We start from the raw sequence: 17142 nt of genomic DNA on the forward strand, positions 1-17142 counted from the left end.
CTGAATTAAAAAAAAAAATCCCACAAGGACTCAGAGGCAAAGAATATACAAATCAATTTTCACTGCAAAGTAAAGGAGCTGTTACAGTGGAGGATTACTGGACTGAATGTCAATATTATGACATAGTATGAGTGTGTTTCATGTTTGGTAATTGCAATCATTGTTGCTTTTGTTGTGGTCATCCATGTACAATGCTTGGTGTCAGTCTATATATCTTTTGTAAAAATAAAAATAAAAAAAAAAAAAGAAAGGTGATTTTTCAGACAGACACCAATTTACAGAATTAGTTGTAACCTTATTCAATGCCAAAGTGTCAACTCCTCTCTATAGATTTCTCTATTGATTTAGACATTTGGTTCCAAATGCTGTCATTGGTAAATTGTCCTTCTTCATTTGTTCACTTATAAGGACAGTGATAAGCTATAAAATCGAGGTGCTTCTTTTTTCATCACTCACCTAGGTTCTGCCACATGCTGAAAATTTCACAACCCATCGTTACCCGCATGTCACCATACCTGAAATAGAACAAAAATGAAACCTGTTAAAAAGACTCCAGAACAAAGAAGTTATCTGTGTCTCTTTAGGACACAATCTATCATTCTGAATTAAAAGGCAATATGTTTTTAATTGAAGATGTTTAATGCAGGTGACTTTTCATTGAGGTATAACTGATATAATAACATCATATTGGTTTTAGGTGTATAGTGTAACAATTTGAATATCTGTATATATTGCAAAATGGTCACCACAATAAGTCCAGTTAATATGCATCACCATAACTACTTATAAATTTTCTTCTTTTGATGAAAACTTTCGAGATTCACTCTCCTAGCTACTTTCAAATATGCAATACAGTATTATTAACTATAGTCACCATGCTGTATGAATGCTGTACCCACCATGCTGTACCCACCATCCCCATGACTTATTCATTTTATAACTGGAACTGTGTACAATGTACATGTCTTGATGCCTCTAATTCAAACCCTCATATAAATCCTTTAGTAAAACAGATTTGTCTCATAATTTTTCGCTTCTATGGTAATTTTGAATCCTGAAAGATTGAGGACAAAAATGTTTAAATAAGTTCAAAATAGTGAAATTTCCAGAAAGGATTGCTTGTTGTCCTCTTGGTCAATGCCTCTCCACTATGATTTCTAGTCATGGAGATCTGATTTATGAATCACTTGAACTAAAATACTCTTTAAAAAGCACCACATTTTATTTGCCTCATATTCTTACCCAATTATACACTGGTACTTACTTTTCTAACACCTTTTTCTTTTTGGAAGGTGTAAACATCTCTAACTGCAGACACAACTGGTTTATAAAAATGACTGCAAGGTAAAAGTAGGAATCCCAGATCTAAAACGAGAATGAGACATTTAAATACTATGGGGTTACAAAAATATTTACAGGTGAAGTGACATGATATCTTGGATTTGCTTCAAAAGTGGTAAGTGAATGGGGGTATAGCTGCAATAAGATTGGCCATGAGTTGGTAGTAGTTGAAGCTGGGTATGGGTACATGAGGGATTCATCATACTATACTCTTTACTTTTATATACGTGTAAAATTTTCTATAACAAAGAAGTAAACTAGCTAAATAAATACTATCTATTTTTGTATTGCTTCAATGTTGTATCCCAAGTTTCATGAGCTCTCTGGTACATGCTAAATGGCAGATGTTTTGTTTCTCTTATAACATGTCTGTGTGTCTCCGAGGAGGCTGAGGTATAAGTTGGATTACTTTATTCCTGTGTGATTTCATTTTTGGAACCCCTTTTCATGTAGAACTGAAAAGAAAGATATGTACACTCTTTTGGATATGCTAATTGCTTTAAATTCAGAGAGTATATAAAAATTCCCTACCAAGACAAATCTTCTAAGCTCTCTTATACCAAAAACAGCATCAGAAAGAGATCAGAATAAAATTCCCAAAAATAAACCTAACCAAAAACATGGAGAACATCATGGAAGGAAACTCCTTTTCTACTGACACCATGTAAAATTAAAGATAAATAGGAGAAACATTATAAAGAGTTAATATCTTTTATACATAAAGAGCTCCCACAATTAAAAAAGAATATAACACTCCAAGCAAAATAATGAACAAAAATCAAGAACATATTCTTTACAAACTATGAATTTTAGTCAATAATTATTCAATACTAATAACTAGTTAATAACTAATAACTAATGAATAATTAATAACATAACTAGTAAGAAATGTAAATTAAAGCAAAAAAAATTGTTCCCTTTATCAAATTGCCCCCCAAAATTGTCTCTTCTAGTGTTGGTGTACATATAGGCAATCAAATATAATTGGTACAGTCTTTAACAATATTTTCACTTACAAATATTTATCCAAAGAAATAACTAGGAATATATGCCAACTTTTATTTTGTAAGAATACACAGAAAAAGTAATTTATAAGAATAAAACAGTAGAAACAACTTGAATATTAAAAAGTAGCTCTGTGATTATGAAATTTTGATACTTTGATTATTGTAAAGTATAAAGACATATTATGGAACCATTAAAATTTCACTGGTTTCTATTGTACTTTTTGTATTTCCTAGTTACTGATAAGGACATTTTATTAAATGTTTAATATAAAAGAGGTTATTTTTAAAAGAATAAGAAACAAAGATGTAAAAAACATAAAACACCACTAAGAAGGGAAACCAGGATAGGCACTGCCCATTTTTATTTATCATTTCCCATTTTAAAAATGGTGTATGGAGAATTCTTAGAGACCCAGGCATATCACATTACATTGCAGACTTACATAGAGATCTGTCTTAAAGAATCTTACTAATCTTTCATTTTTTATTTCTTTTCACTAATTCATTCTAAAAAATGGGAAGAAGGAGAAGTAAAGGAACTAAAGGGTTTACTTTGTAAATACATTCTTCATATAAACTCTATTTTAAAAGATGTCTTAAAAACATTATGCTCTAAGTTCTTTTTGTCATGCATGCATGGGGATCAAAAAGAATAAGAATGAAAATTTACAGTAACAATAAAGAACTTTCCTCTTAAGCACTATGATTTCCACCAGGTTGATAAACATATTCATAGACCTAACTTGTTCAAAAATATAATGAAAAACTCTTCTAGCATTATTCATAATTGAAACTAATATGGCCCAAGATTAATGTGAGGTAGACAGAATAACTTTATTTCTCTACTACTAAGAGAAAGAAAATACTTGAGGTAATTTCCTGAGGGACAATGTGAAACCTTTTAGCCCAAGTAGGATAGTCATCTAAATGGATACTCACCTTATAATCAAAGTTTTCATTTAAGAAGTTCTTACGAAGTGCATCTGACAGGTACAGAACTGTTGTAATAATAACGCTAGTGATAAAAGAGAATACATTTTAAGTTGGAAACATCACGTTAGTGAAAATCATTTATCAGGCAAGAATAAAGTAACTAAGACAGAAGAAAACCTTCAGTAAGCCTGTGGAACAATACTAGATAATTCATATTTGAAATAAAAAAGAGAACAGATGCCCAGGAAAAAAAAGAAGGAAAAGAAATCCATCACTGAAATGATATGCAGAAAAATCTATGCATTCATATGACTCAGAATTATATTAATATCTTGATGTTTTGTAATTTGTAAATTTCCAAACAAAGCAAAAATGATTTAATAAACCTATAATATTCTATATTTTATTAACATGGAAGAAAGTCAGACTTTTAAAAAATACAGAAAAAGAGGTGGAGCCCAAAGATGAAATGGATAGGATAAAACAACAGACCACATTGAGTATTTATTAGATATCTTCTCCTGCTCTCTCCCGTTTAAGGTGTTAGGGGGCATGTAAGAGCTATGCAAGTCAGATTCCTTCTCTCATGGTGACAAGATTGCCACCAAAGAAACCATTACAGACTGTGAAATTGTCTATAACACAGTACTAAGCTATGTGAAACTGACAGTGAGTGTTACAGCAATTTAGAGAATGGGGCATCTCTGAGCTGGAGAAATTAGGGAAAGCCTGTCAGAGGGGGCCTATATAGTCATATGTATTTTGTTAGGGAGGTTAAAAAAGGAAGATTTGGTGAGTATTCTTGGTTAACTCTTGAGTTATCCAATTTGTTCAAAATCTGCTCCTTTTTACAGCTACAAGAGTATACATTCAAAATTGAATGTATTTCCAAATGGTTCATTTAATGTTACATATAGCATTATACTGAAACAAGATAGATCACTCCCCAAACCACCCAAAACCAAGCACCAACGTATAAATGATTGATTTTTAAAACCTCTTTGGCCTTTTTTAAGATGCATGCATAAGGAAGTGCTTGTGATGTGATGAGAGCCCAGCTCCCATTCCGGGATTTGTAACTGAAGGATATAGCTGTCTGACCCTAGGTAAAACTACATGAAACACAGCAAAACAACCCCACCAACCTCACACCTTGGTTGTCCTACTGGTAAAATATAGATTAGAAGAGTATTTACTAATTAGAAGAATATTTATAGTCTTTGAAGAACTTAAATGTTCATTATTGTAATCTGCTGGAAAACTCACTATCATAGTCTCCTTGTGGGGCAGGAGAGGATTAACGAGGCTAAGGAGTTGGACGGTTGAATGTGGAAGCTCAAGGTAAGAAGAGGAAAGAGAAGAAAATCACCATTTTCATGGGCACTTGCTCTACCATGAGCAAGCACTGTGTTACATACATGTGCCTTTTAGATGTCACTTACATCTTTCAGTGAATCATCCTATGAAAATTAAGTATAAGTAAAGCCCATGAGATTGAGAAGTCCTGTGGTTTCTTCTCTGTCCCTCAAATGGCAGATATCAACAGTGAATTTCCTATCAAAGAGACAAATCACCTGCAAGTAACAGGTGTATAAAGTGGCAATTGTCCATAGACACTGGCGAAATCAGTAATGGTAACTGATTAAGTTTCCCAAGAAGTTAATTCAAATTTTACTATATGAAACTAAAGCTTACTTGTCAGAAAATGAAATGCTATCAGGCAAGGAAGGGACTCTTTGCTCAGCATCTAGTAGACTGTGAGGCTTCTAAGTTTATTTATTTATTTTTTTAAATGTAAAAGAAAATTTTTATTTTATATTGGAGCCTAGTTGATTAAAAATGTTGTGTTAGCTTCTAAGTTTAAAAAAGAAAAATTTGCATCCTTAACAAATGTTCTGCTTTGACATCCAACAGAGAAACACACACAGTGCCACTACACCTGAGTTTTACATCAAAAACCACCTTCTGGCCCACAACTCTAGCTTGGATTGTTGTTCAGAAACAATAACCTCTAGTGTTACTGAAACATGACATATCTGGGATTTGGGTTATTGGGCCCAATGCTCCGGAAAGGAGCCACCAAACTCAATCTTCCAAGTGAGAGAGATTATTCCGTGGCAAAGATTACTCGCTTGTTATTTATATGCTGGGTCCCAAACACACATACAAAATCCACAGCTTCTTGAACTGTGCTTGCTGGTAAACAACATGGAGCCTCTCCGGCTTTATGAAGGACCCGTGAGTCTCAAGCTGGCCACTCATTGGAATCACTTGGGAGCTTTAAAAACACAGATGTCAGGATCACACCCCCAAAGATTTAATAACTGGACTGGGGTGCGACCTGGACATCAGGATTGGTAAAGCTCCCCGAAGAGTCTATGTACACCCAAAACTGAGAAACACTGCTCTAGACTTTTAAAAGTTAGACAGACTTTCATGGGTACCTGGTAATCTAGTTAAGATGCAGATTATGATTCAGCAGGCCTGGGATAGGGCCTGAGGTTCTGCATTCCTAACAAGCTCCAGGAGATGTGAATGCTGTAGATTCACAATCCACCCTTTGAAGAGCAAGGCTCTAGAGAGGTCTGCGTCAGATGCACATTCCAAACAACACTGCTTCACATTCTCCTGCCTTCTAGAATTTTAGGCCGATGACTACTGTGGTTCTTTAATGGGCCTTGCATCCTTGCGCTGGATTGAACACCTCAACCTCTTGTCTTATCAAGGCTGCTTTATCATCAGGCACAAGAGGCACAGGGCACAGGGCCTTTTCAGGGCCTTTGGAAAATATTGAGCCCTGAAAAAGTGTTATGGAATCAAAAACTAAAACTGCAAAATAAAAACTAAAAAAAGGTTCATAACATGTCCAAAGAATGCAACATTATCATTTTCATTAATTGTCTAATTTAATATTCATGCAACTTCTTTTATATTGAAAAAATTAGGTTACTTTTTATAACTTAACAAGAATTCCTAAGTATACAGAAGTGCTGAGAAATCACAGGTAATTGGAATTAAATGATTTACTCCATAGGCCAATAATTTAAAAAGCAAACTGTAGAAATTGCTTTTCATTTTGGCATGTGGCATGTGGGTCTATTTAATGTTTGATATGATGAAGGGTAAGACCTCCAAAAATAAGACTTCTCAGGGCTAGAAAGATCTTAAAATGACTCTACTTCAATTGCTTTTCATTTACGCTCATAACACTCAGCCCAAGTCACAGAGGCAGCTCCCAAAGCTTTTTATGTCTCAGCACTAAGACAGTTTCCTGGCACACAGGTCCCCAAGCCAGCTAAAGGCATATATACATTATTACTCCTTCACTGTAGTGGATACCTGTAGTGTTTAAGGATTTTTCTTTACTTGTTCTAATTTATCCAAAACCATGTGGCTCCTTTGGTTTTATTCTTTTACTCATGACTCATTTTCTGAATATGGGAACATTTTAAATCTCAGCGCTCCAATTCAATAGCTAAGAAAGCCTTTGCAATCTTTTACTACAAACGGTCAAAATACTGATGTCTGCTATAGAAATGCAGGCATAAGGATCACTTTTGACAACCCTAATCTATGGCACAGCATGATAAATGTATACATAAAAGAGAAACTGGCGCACAAGAAATCAAAGCTCTTTCTTCAAGTTTTCCAGTTGCCACTTCATTCCTGGCATTTAGAAAGTATTTTTTAAGCAACGCTATCCCTCCTATAGAAACCTCATCTCCTATAAACTGTCCTTTTGAAAACTACTCCAACCTGATAATCTGCTGAAGCAAAAGCCCATCTCCATAAATTATAAATGGATTGAGAGAATTCTCAATGGATACTCTCCTTTTGGATAAACTGGGCATCAACAAGGCTGATGTTTGTACACTGAAAAACTATGGAGATCTAAATTTGGAGTACGACAACTTCCCTACAACCTGGCGGGTTAAGAGGGCAGAAGAAATCACCACAAAGATGTTTAGGGCAGATAAAAATCCTGGACAGCCATCAGGGAAGCTGATCTGAGCTAGTGGTCCTCAAATGTCAGTACATAAGCAGCACCTGAAGGACACGTAAGACTTTAAGGCCTCACCAGCGCCTATGGCTTGGTGAGATCACACCGGGGCCCAGCCAGGTGATTCTGATGCACGTGACAGTTCACTCTGAGGTCTGGTGTTACAGATGGAAGAGAAGACAAACAAGGGTTGGAACTTGGAGAGCAATGACATTTGGGGAGTTTGTCCTTGTTAAACACTGCATCACCAAGGGCCTAGCCCAGTGTTTGTTGAATGACTATAGCCTCAAACCTGTATTTAAATCTATGCTTTGTGATAATTACTTGCTGTACTAGATAATTCTAAAATGTAAAGCTTGTAGAACTTTTTATACTTTTCTATAGATATTTTGAAGAAGAGACAAATTAAGACAGGCAAAGCTGATGGAGAAAGGCACTCCAAGTGGAGGGCACAGAATCCACCAAAATGGGGAAGAAGGAAAAGGATCAGTAATTTTGCTTTCGGTGAAGGAAGCATGCAGTGTGGGTGAGGTAAAAAGAATGAATAAGAGGGGCTTCCCTGGTGGCGCAGTGGTTAAGAATCCGCCTGCCAATGCAGGGGACATGGGTTCGATCCCTGGCCCAGGAAGATCCCACATGTCACGGAGCAACTAAGCCTGTGCACCACAACTACTGAGCCTGTGCTCTAGAGCCCGTGAGCCACAACTATTGAGCCCACATGCCACAACTACTGAAGCCTGTGCGCCTAGAGCCCATGCTCTGCAACAAGAGAAGCCACGACAATGAGAGGCCGCTCACCGCAACGAAGAGTAGCCCCCGCTCGGCGCAACTAGAGAAAGCCTGCGTGCAGCAACGAAGACCCAACACAGCCAAAAATAAAAACAAATAAATAAATTTATTCAAAAAAAAAAGAATGAATAAGAATTGAAATGGAAGAATTTTTAAAAATTTCTTGACCTCCTCCTCTGGGCAGTATTGGCAAAAAATCACTCATGTAACAACAGCCTCAGTTTTTTTGACCTATTAGGCTTAAACCCTAATGTATTCTTGCCTTTCCTCATGTATTCATTCTCTCTACCAGCTCCTCACAACTCACCTGGAGATGCAGTGTGCAGGCAATTCTTGTGTAAATATTTGCTATAACTATGGAAGTTTTTGGTACATTCATCTTAGTAATATATAGTTTTGATAAAAATCACTATCTTTCCTCCTGGACAGTAAAAGCGTTTAAAGATAATTGCCCTAATAGAAAAACACCACCATCAACAAAAAGCAATAGTACAATGGGTGTTCAATAGATCAGCTACTCTAACATAAAACTTTTCATGGTCAGTATCACATACTCTGTCTTCCTTCCTATTACTATGGATAAAGTATCAATGCTCCTAGCTAAGGCCAAGCTTCCTTGTGTGCACTAGATCAGTGCTACTCTGAGTGTGGTGAGCTTCCTTCATTGAGAAAGTCTCACCACAAAAAACAATGTCAGCTGAACTAAACTGCATGCTTACACAGTTGATTTAGTTTCCAGTGCAAGTTGACGGTGGACAGGTGCCACCCCCTTAGGAAAGGTGTTCTCAGACAGGCACATGAGAAATACTTTACTTGATCTCATCCCTACTTGCCTACCCAAGAACACTGTTCCTTCACTTGGGCCTGATTTCTTTAGCACCATCAATATTTCTCTTTTCTGTGCCCTTCCTATCAGTAAACCAACATGCATAATATTCCATATTTAGAAATGAATCCTAGTCCTCATATCTCCTTCCAGATATAGCCCCACTTCTCTGCTCCCTTTTACAGCAAAATCTTCTAAAGCGCTGATAATTATTGCTTTCACTTTCTCAATTCCCATCTGTTCCCAAATTCACTCTAATAAGACTTTCATCTCCACCACTCCATGAAACAGCACTTGTCAAGGTCACACTGCATTGCCAAATCCCAGGGATAATTGTCAGTCCTCTTTCTCCAACCTCCCAGCAGCTCTTGATACTCCTTCCTTCATGAAATATTTTCCTCATACGGTATTATACCCTTCTGGTTCTCATCTTACATCACAGGTTACTCCTTTTCAGTCTCTGCTGCTGGTTGCTTCTCAACCTCCTGACCTTTGAATGGCTGGCATGTTCCGGGGCCCAGGCTTAAGTAGTCTTCTCTTTTCAATCTATACTTTCTTCTAGGGTGCTCTCATTCAGTTTGATGGCTTCAAATACTACCCAATGCTAATGACCCTCAAATGTATGTCTCTAGTCTTGACTTCTTCTCTGAGCTCCATACAAGCATGTCCAGCTTCTTCTCCTACATCTCCACTTGGGTATCTAAAAGCATCTCAAACTTCTGTTCAAAACAGGATTCCTCACCTCTCCCACTCCTAATGCTGCTCCCGTCTCAGTATCTTCCATCTAAGTGAAAGGCACCACCATTTGTCCTTCTGTTCAGGCCAAAATTCTAAGAGCCATCTTCAAATTTTTTTCTCTCTTGCCCACAGCCAGTCATCTGCAAGTCTTATCATCTCTGTCTTCAAAATCGATCTTCTCACTACCTTCATTGCAATCCACCTATTCAAGCCATCATCATCTCTTACCTGGACTGCTGTATTAAGCTCCTAACTGGTCCTTCCTGGTTTCTCTCTTGTCTCTCTACCCCCTAATATCTGGACCCTGTCTTCTTCCAACCTCATTTTTACTGGTTCCTTCCCTCGTCACATTTCTGCCACACAGTCTTTCAGCTCCTTGAATGTGCCATCTTCATTCTGATCACAGGGCCTTTGTATATGCTATTCCTTCTGATAAGAACAGTCTTCCTTTGCTATCTGCCTGTTAACTTCTGCTTTAGATTTCAGCTCAAGTTTCACTCCTTCAAAAAAACTCCTCCTATTCTAGTCCAGAACAAAGTTCCTTTCATAACCCCTCTCATAGAACTGCGCTTTTTATCTCTATGACATTTATTTTTACACATTATGCACTGGAAAATAGGTACTGAATGAATGGGTCAATGAATGAATGGATGACCTTCCCTAAGAATCTTTGATTCAATAAATCACTTATTTGCTACACAGATCTCATTTGAACGCTAAACTGGTGAAGGCAGTAATCAGCTAAACAATTCAGTGTTTGGTGGGAAAAAAACACACACAAAAAAGTATATGTTTGAAGCCAAATGCACACAAGATAAACAAAATAAGGGCCTGAAATTTCAACTGCAGGGCCAGGGAGTTTTTACTCTTCTCTGTAAGTAAGTCTGTTACAAGATTTATCTCCTTGAAAATATGTATAAAGCTGTAACTTTATTTTTGTACTGTATTTTGCAATGTGTATGGAAGGGGGTGGAGAGAAGCTTGTCTCAAAGTGTCCTGTATTTTTGGTACTTAATTTTCATCTCCCTTATGTTCTCTTTCTCAGATTGAGCAGCTGTCCTCATCCTACCAAGAAATTACAGTGGACAGGCACAATAGAGCTTTGCAAGCAGGCAGAAGTCAAGTTTCTTATCCTCGTGAAATTTAGCCTGGATGCACTTACTACGTTACACAATGTGAGACATTCAGGTAGAAATAAACAAAAGACCATACTAATCGCCAGGTGTCTGTAGTCACAGTTTTTGGCAGGACTTCACATAAAGCAGAGAAGCTACAGGATTTGGAACAGCACAGTTGATGGAAGAAAGTTAAGGGCATTTAACTGACTTGAAAACACAGGAAGAAAGGACCAGCACATAGAATAACATATTTTGCAGGATGAGCTATTCAGTTGAGTTCAAGCGTAGGGTTATGGTGACTTCTCGGCCAGTTACTATCAATTTGACACGTATTAAGCAAACAAGTGGGTAGTAAAAGTGGGAGTTCAGGTTGAAATGTCTCTTTGAGGGGCCCTTATCAAATATTTGTCTAAGAAAGTTAGTATCATGGAAGAAAAGGTGGTCAACTTCAGGGACCTAGATCTAGCTTCTGCAACTTGCTTCTATACAGTTTAACAAAGTAAAAACATTTTCTTTCTGGTGTGTGCTCTTTAACATATTTAAAATATCTTCAACATCTTTCAGAAATTTATTTTTCTACCAATATTATTGAGGTTAATATTTTTTACAGATAAGGCACAAATAGCTAAAGGCTTATTATCTCTGAACTACATTGCATTTATAGCACAAGAAAGACCCCACAGGCTTTCATAATTTGAATGGGAAATGGCTATGGCAGTTAAATGAGGAGAGGAGAGGGAAACTGAACAGCAAAGAGCAGGTGGTCTGTTCCAACTTGGCAGGTGCTTCACCAGGCCCTGGAGTCCTGTCTGTGAACTAGGCTGGATCTGCCACAGCCAGTCAGCGCCAGTGGAAAAGTAGTGCCAGATTCCTATCAGCACTGACTTGGGTGGCAATGGAATGATGTTATTGCATTCAGCAAATGCTTATGGCCTTTTTTCTTGGGTTTGCTATGGGACTAATCTTCTGTTTAAATGCATTACACAGAGCTCATCTCTAACAAAATCATGTTCCTATTTAGATGAAAATCTTGAACATCATATGTTTACTTAAAAACAGAATCTAGACTTCCAAGTCTGCTACCCACTCATGTGACCATAAAGTCTTCCTAAATAGAGTAGAGATTTTTAGGTGGGGCAGAGCGAGATGGCATTTCATATCAAAAGCCACATGGCTGTCATGGTTTTCAGAAGCTCAAGCACCGCCTTTGTACAAAAGGAACAAAATGTTAAATTTACTTTCAGTTTGACTTTCTGCCACTGTAAATAAAAAAAATATATTATTTTTTAATAACAGCTGCTGGTTTTTTTTCAATTTAATTAATTAATTTATTTATTGGCTACGTTGGGTCTTTGTTGCTGCGCGTGGGCTTTCTCTAGTTGCAGTGAGGGGAGGCTACTCTTCATTGCGGTGCACGGGCTTCTCATTGCGGTGGCTTCTCTTGTTGTGGAGCACGGGCTCGAGGTGTGCGGGCTTCAGTAGTTGTGGCACGTGGGCTCAGTAGCTGTGGCTCGTGGCCTCTAGAGAGCAGGCTCGGTAGTTGTGGCATATGGGCTTAGTTGCTCCGCAGCATGTGGGATCTTTCCGGACCAGGGCTTGAACCCTTGTCCCCTGCATTGGCAGGCGGATTCTTAACCACTGCACCACCAGGGAAGTCCCCCACTGAAAATTCTAATTCAAGTCAAAATATCCCTCTGCACACAGGGCAGGCAGAATGACCAAATGATGATGCTGTATGATGATGATGTCAGCAGCCTGGACCACTCCATAGCCCTTGCCAGGTACCCAGAATATTTGCTCTTTGGTAATAAGGCCAGATACATGACCAACGGCTCCCACTTAAATCTGTAGCATCTGGACATCCAGATGAAGAGATATTTGATTCTACTCACAGATATCAAACGAAATATGCTAAACTCTAAAGAGAGCTATTTCAGGAGTCTCAATTAGTCTTCAAAATGGAAAAGCTGTTTCTGTACTTATGTAAAATATAATATGCCATATTATACTGTTTGTTACTTCACCAAGTTTTTAACACAGCATTTTAACACCTCCCCGTTTATAAATGTATACTGCAGCAGAAGCCATATTAGGCATATCTAATCAAAATCAAAACCTGTTTTCCTGAGGCTGTTACCACCATCATATCTGGGCATCTGGGGAGGACATACAGCGTCCTTGGTCTATGAATAGATACCTGGAGAATCTAACCTTCACCCTAAGCATGAGAGTGTTGGGGATGGGAGAAAACGAAGAAGGAGAGGCAGGCAAATGTGGGCTTCAAGGGAAGAATGCTTATGAAATAGGGTAAACTACAAGTGTGGAGATCAGGCCACTTTCCTAAAAAAACTTCATCTTCATTTTGTATCCTGAGATACTAGAGGCAAGAAGTGTGACAGCAGATAAATCCATGACACTGTGCCCTCCAGGAACAGCTCCTGCCATTCTGACCATCCCCTACTCTCCTTTCCTGACTCCTATTCATCTAAGTATTGACCTCAGATCATTTTACCTCCCCCGCCCCCCGATATGCTTAATACAAGCTAATCTAATCAACTCTCAGATATTCACTTTTACATCAGTAACTTCCCATATGTGTGTATCTAGTTCTAAACTTCCTTCAGAGCACTATTTCAGCCTTCTGCTGGTCACATTTCTCAGGTGTATAACAGGATCTTCAATTTTCATGTGTCCCACTCAAGGGTCATATCTTATTCCCAGTGCTGAGCACATGGGAGATGCTTAATGGATTCTGCTGAGTTAAAATGAATTAAGAAAGATCAAAAACGACTCAAGTGTCCAGCAACAGGGCTGGTTAAATAAACTATGGTACATCTAGTCAATAGAATATTATACAGCTACAAAAGAAAAAGAAACCATAAATGAATGAGGAGCTTTCTACGTGTTGATTTGGAAAGACTGCCAGGATTTTTAAGTGAAAGAGAGATGTGCAGGAGAGTTTACCTACTGTGCTACCTGCTACGCCCTGCATACAGGAACAATGGAAGGACATGCAAGAAACTAATAAAAGTGGTTACTTCAGGCTGGGGGTAGGTGATAAATAAGGTAATGGGAGGGGGACTTCTCAAGGCATACTCTGTTATATTGTTTGGTTTTGAACTACATTAATATATTACCTATTTAAAACAAATAGTAATCATTAAAAAAAAATAAACAAGCAAAAACAACCCAAAAAACGAGTGAGAAATTAATTCAGAGGCAAAGAAAAAGAACTGCAGGATTTGGAGGTTTCAAACTTGAGATCAAAGTGAAAAGACTGTTTTGCAGTCTCCTCTCCCCCTATGCAATGAGCTGCAATTATTATCAATGTAAATGTCTTACTTGTTAGCCACCAAGCGCATGACAGTCCAGTCCTTTGGAAACATCTCTGGGCGTATCAATATTCGGAACACAGTAAATATCTGCAGCAGGAAATCCTTGGATAAGGAGGAAAGAGACAATTTTACTGAGTTATTATAACTGTCAACACACACACACACACACACACACACACACACACACACACACACACACACACACACACATACAGTGCTGTTGTTACCATTCCCAAAGCAATTACAGAGAAGGGAGCCCTACTTCAATAGTTTACCCAGGAGAGGGAATAATTACCCTTCCCATTCTTAGCACCCAGCTGGTTTGCTACCCTTCCCAAATGTTCCTTTTTCCTTCTCTTTCTCATGCACAGTGGAAATGACTTTTGGGTTTTCTTCACAAGCTCCAAAAATTTAGGTTTTAGAAATAAAATGGAAAGCTAGTTAACAGAAGATTAGCAGGGAAATATATTTTCTTTCTTCTATTACAGTGTCCTAAACTTCAGAACTTTTCAACTCAAGAGAACTGTAAATAGTCCTGGTTCGATTTTGCTTTCCTTTAAGTGGGTGTCAAAATTTAGAAATTTTTTGCTTAAGATGATTTTATGTTCATTAAAAAGCATCTTAAGCAAAAACCCAGGTTTCTTAGAGGGCATTCTGAAGATGCAGTATTAATGGGATGCATGCAGGTTTATAGAATCTGAGGGTCCTATGCAGAATAAATAGAAATAACGGATGTGCGCTAAGCTGAGCCCAGTGACAAGTCCTTAGAAGCTAAGAGTGTCAAGGTATTCTTCACAGAGATGCCATACCAGGGGGAGTGGTATTTACGGAGATGTTATCTTTAAACTGATCACCTGGAAACACTCTTGACAAGGAGCTATTGTCAGGCATGGAAATATCATTTCTTAAAACGTTACAAGAGATAGGCTCAAAGTGCTGGAGCACGTTATACTTAACAAGGAATCAAGAAGATAACACACCGCAGGTAATGAATAAAATGGAGCTTGCCCTACTCAAAAAGAGATTGGCTCAATCTAGCTATCATTTAGATTTATTAACTAGAAAACTTAAAATTTTTTTTGTAACTTAAGTACTGCTAGGAAAATATATTTAACAATCTTATTGAAGGCAACAGTATGGTTTTGCTTAGAAAAAACACCCCAAACACAAGAGTTTTATTTATCAAACCCAACAACACATTATGTTAAACACGTAAGCTGCTTGAATATAAGATTACGATTGTCACTCATACCCTTAGAAGACAGAAAGATAGAATCTAGAAAACTAAGAAACATTTGGGAGTTGTGTGTGTGTGTTTACATATTCTAACAGCTTTGATCAAACGCATAAATATTTTGACAAGAATTTATTTTAGCTTCTTTGGCTTCAGCACACATACGTTGATGTGTAGTACGTACCATGTGGAAACATGCCCAATAGGTCATCTTTCTTTAAATGGCCAGACAGATCCTCCCTGTGTTGTCAGAATCACCAGTTTCCCAAATGTATTCTACTACGGGTCAGATAATTTTGGGAAACATCTCCCATTCTAGCCCTCCCTTGGGATAGGAGGTCATTAGCACACTAAAACTGTGAGAAGCCCTTTTTAATGCATTTCTAAAACTTATTCCAAACGGTTTTCCGGTTGATTCTTTTGAGTTTCCCAGACATGAACACATATAATCCCTGAGAAAAATGATGTTTGCATTTACCTTTCAAAGTGTTACAGCTCACTTTAGTTTCCTGTCTTGTTGCATTTGCTTAGATAGATATTAAAGAAAAAATCATGAAGGTGGTGAGTCGCTTGTTTTTTCACAGTCTACAAGTACTTAGGAATAGTTTAAATAAATTCTAAAATACTGATGTTTCATCTTTTCTCCTTCAATCTTTTAACGGAATTGGAAATTGGAGGCAGCACCCTTCGCGGTGTGAAATAGGAGAGTGTGATGTCCATTGCACAGAGAAAAAAATTGGCTGAAAAATTGGTGGCAGGAGGCAAGATATCTACCTTCTGGGCTAGCAACTTGGATCATTCTTTTGTAGTGCAGGGGACAAAGGTGACGTTATTCCAGGTATAGGATTGGAGACAGACAACCTGTTTCTGTACCGTCTCATTTTCCTATTCCCATTTATCTCACAAAATATAATAAAAGGTGTGCCAGCATGGGACCTTGTGCCAATGCTTATGTATGACATCAACCTTTATTTCCCTGAAGAAAACTTTTCAGTGTCTCAGGTAGCTTTCTAAGCTTCATCTACCTTTACAGAACCAAAGACATTCATTTGTAGAAACCTTACAATGAAAATAAAAGAACATTATACTGAGAATCAGGAAATGTAGATTTTAATCCTGCCTCTGTCATTAACTGGCTCAGTGACCTTGGTAACTTATTTAACCTCTCTGGAACTGAGCTCTGAGGCTTTATAATGCGGGGGCTTCAAGGTCCCTTGTAGTTAGAGAAGATTAAAAATAATTAATATGATCACGTATCTATTCATACAGTATGCAAACATGTTTCTTATTTCTCAACTGTAGGCTAATGTTTTAGCAGATGGTAACACAAACACCTTCCACTGTGGTACTTACATGTAATTTAGCAAGTGTTTCTTGTCAGCTGCCATGCGACAGGTTACATTTCAAACTCAGTTCCAATGTTTTAAAGCACTAAGATCTGAACGCTAGATTCTGCATCCTCTCCCTTCCCTCCCCCAATACAATGGTATTTCCTTGTCTGTTCTGAGTACTTTTCAACTCTGATTATTTCACTAAACAAGAACTTCTGCGTAGATATGTGAAATTATTTTGCACACATAACGATAACTAAATAACAGATTCTTTTTATAATCTAGAAAAAGAACACTGCTGTAATAATATTCCTGTTTGGACAGCACACAGAAATAAGTGTTTCATATGCCATCATTTCAAAATTGGCCGCCTGGGAGCAGTTTCTTTTCTGTTTGTTTACTTCAAATAGCACAACATGGTTACTTAACTGTATTCCCGGTAATTATTCAAATAAGGGTTCAAAATTAAAAAAAACAAACAGGGAGGTGT

The 17142-nt window shown here is 37.6% G+C and overlaps 1 protein-coding gene across 4 annotated transcripts in view; it reads right to left on the reverse strand.

The window, feature by feature from the left end:
* DOCK4 (dedicator of cytokinesis 4) overlaps positions 1–17142 on the reverse strand; it is a 486764-nt gene that overhangs the window by 75347 nt on the left and 394275 nt on the right. For all 4 annotated transcript variants that reach the window (XR_014246916.1, XM_082399962.1, XM_082399963.1 and 1 more), the window contains 4 exons: positions 14095–14189; positions 3288–3363; positions 1265–1365; positions 457–515 (listed from right to left, as the gene is read on the reverse strand). Coding sequence is in view for 3 of the 4 variants with exons in the window: in XM_082399962.1 (XP_082256088.1) it covers positions 457–515; positions 1265–1365; positions 3288–3363; positions 14095–14189 (331 nt within the window). In the remaining variant the exon portion in view is untranslated. The remainder of the gene's footprint in view (positions 1–456; positions 516–1264; positions 1366–3287; positions 3364–14094; positions 14190–17142) is intronic.

The sequence above is a fragment of the Balaenoptera borealis genome (genome assembly GCF_965194805.1).
Source record: "Balaenoptera borealis genome assembly, chromosome: 7".
Lineage (NCBI taxonomy): Eukaryota > Metazoa > Chordata > Mammalia > Artiodactyla > Balaenopteridae > Balaenoptera > Balaenoptera borealis.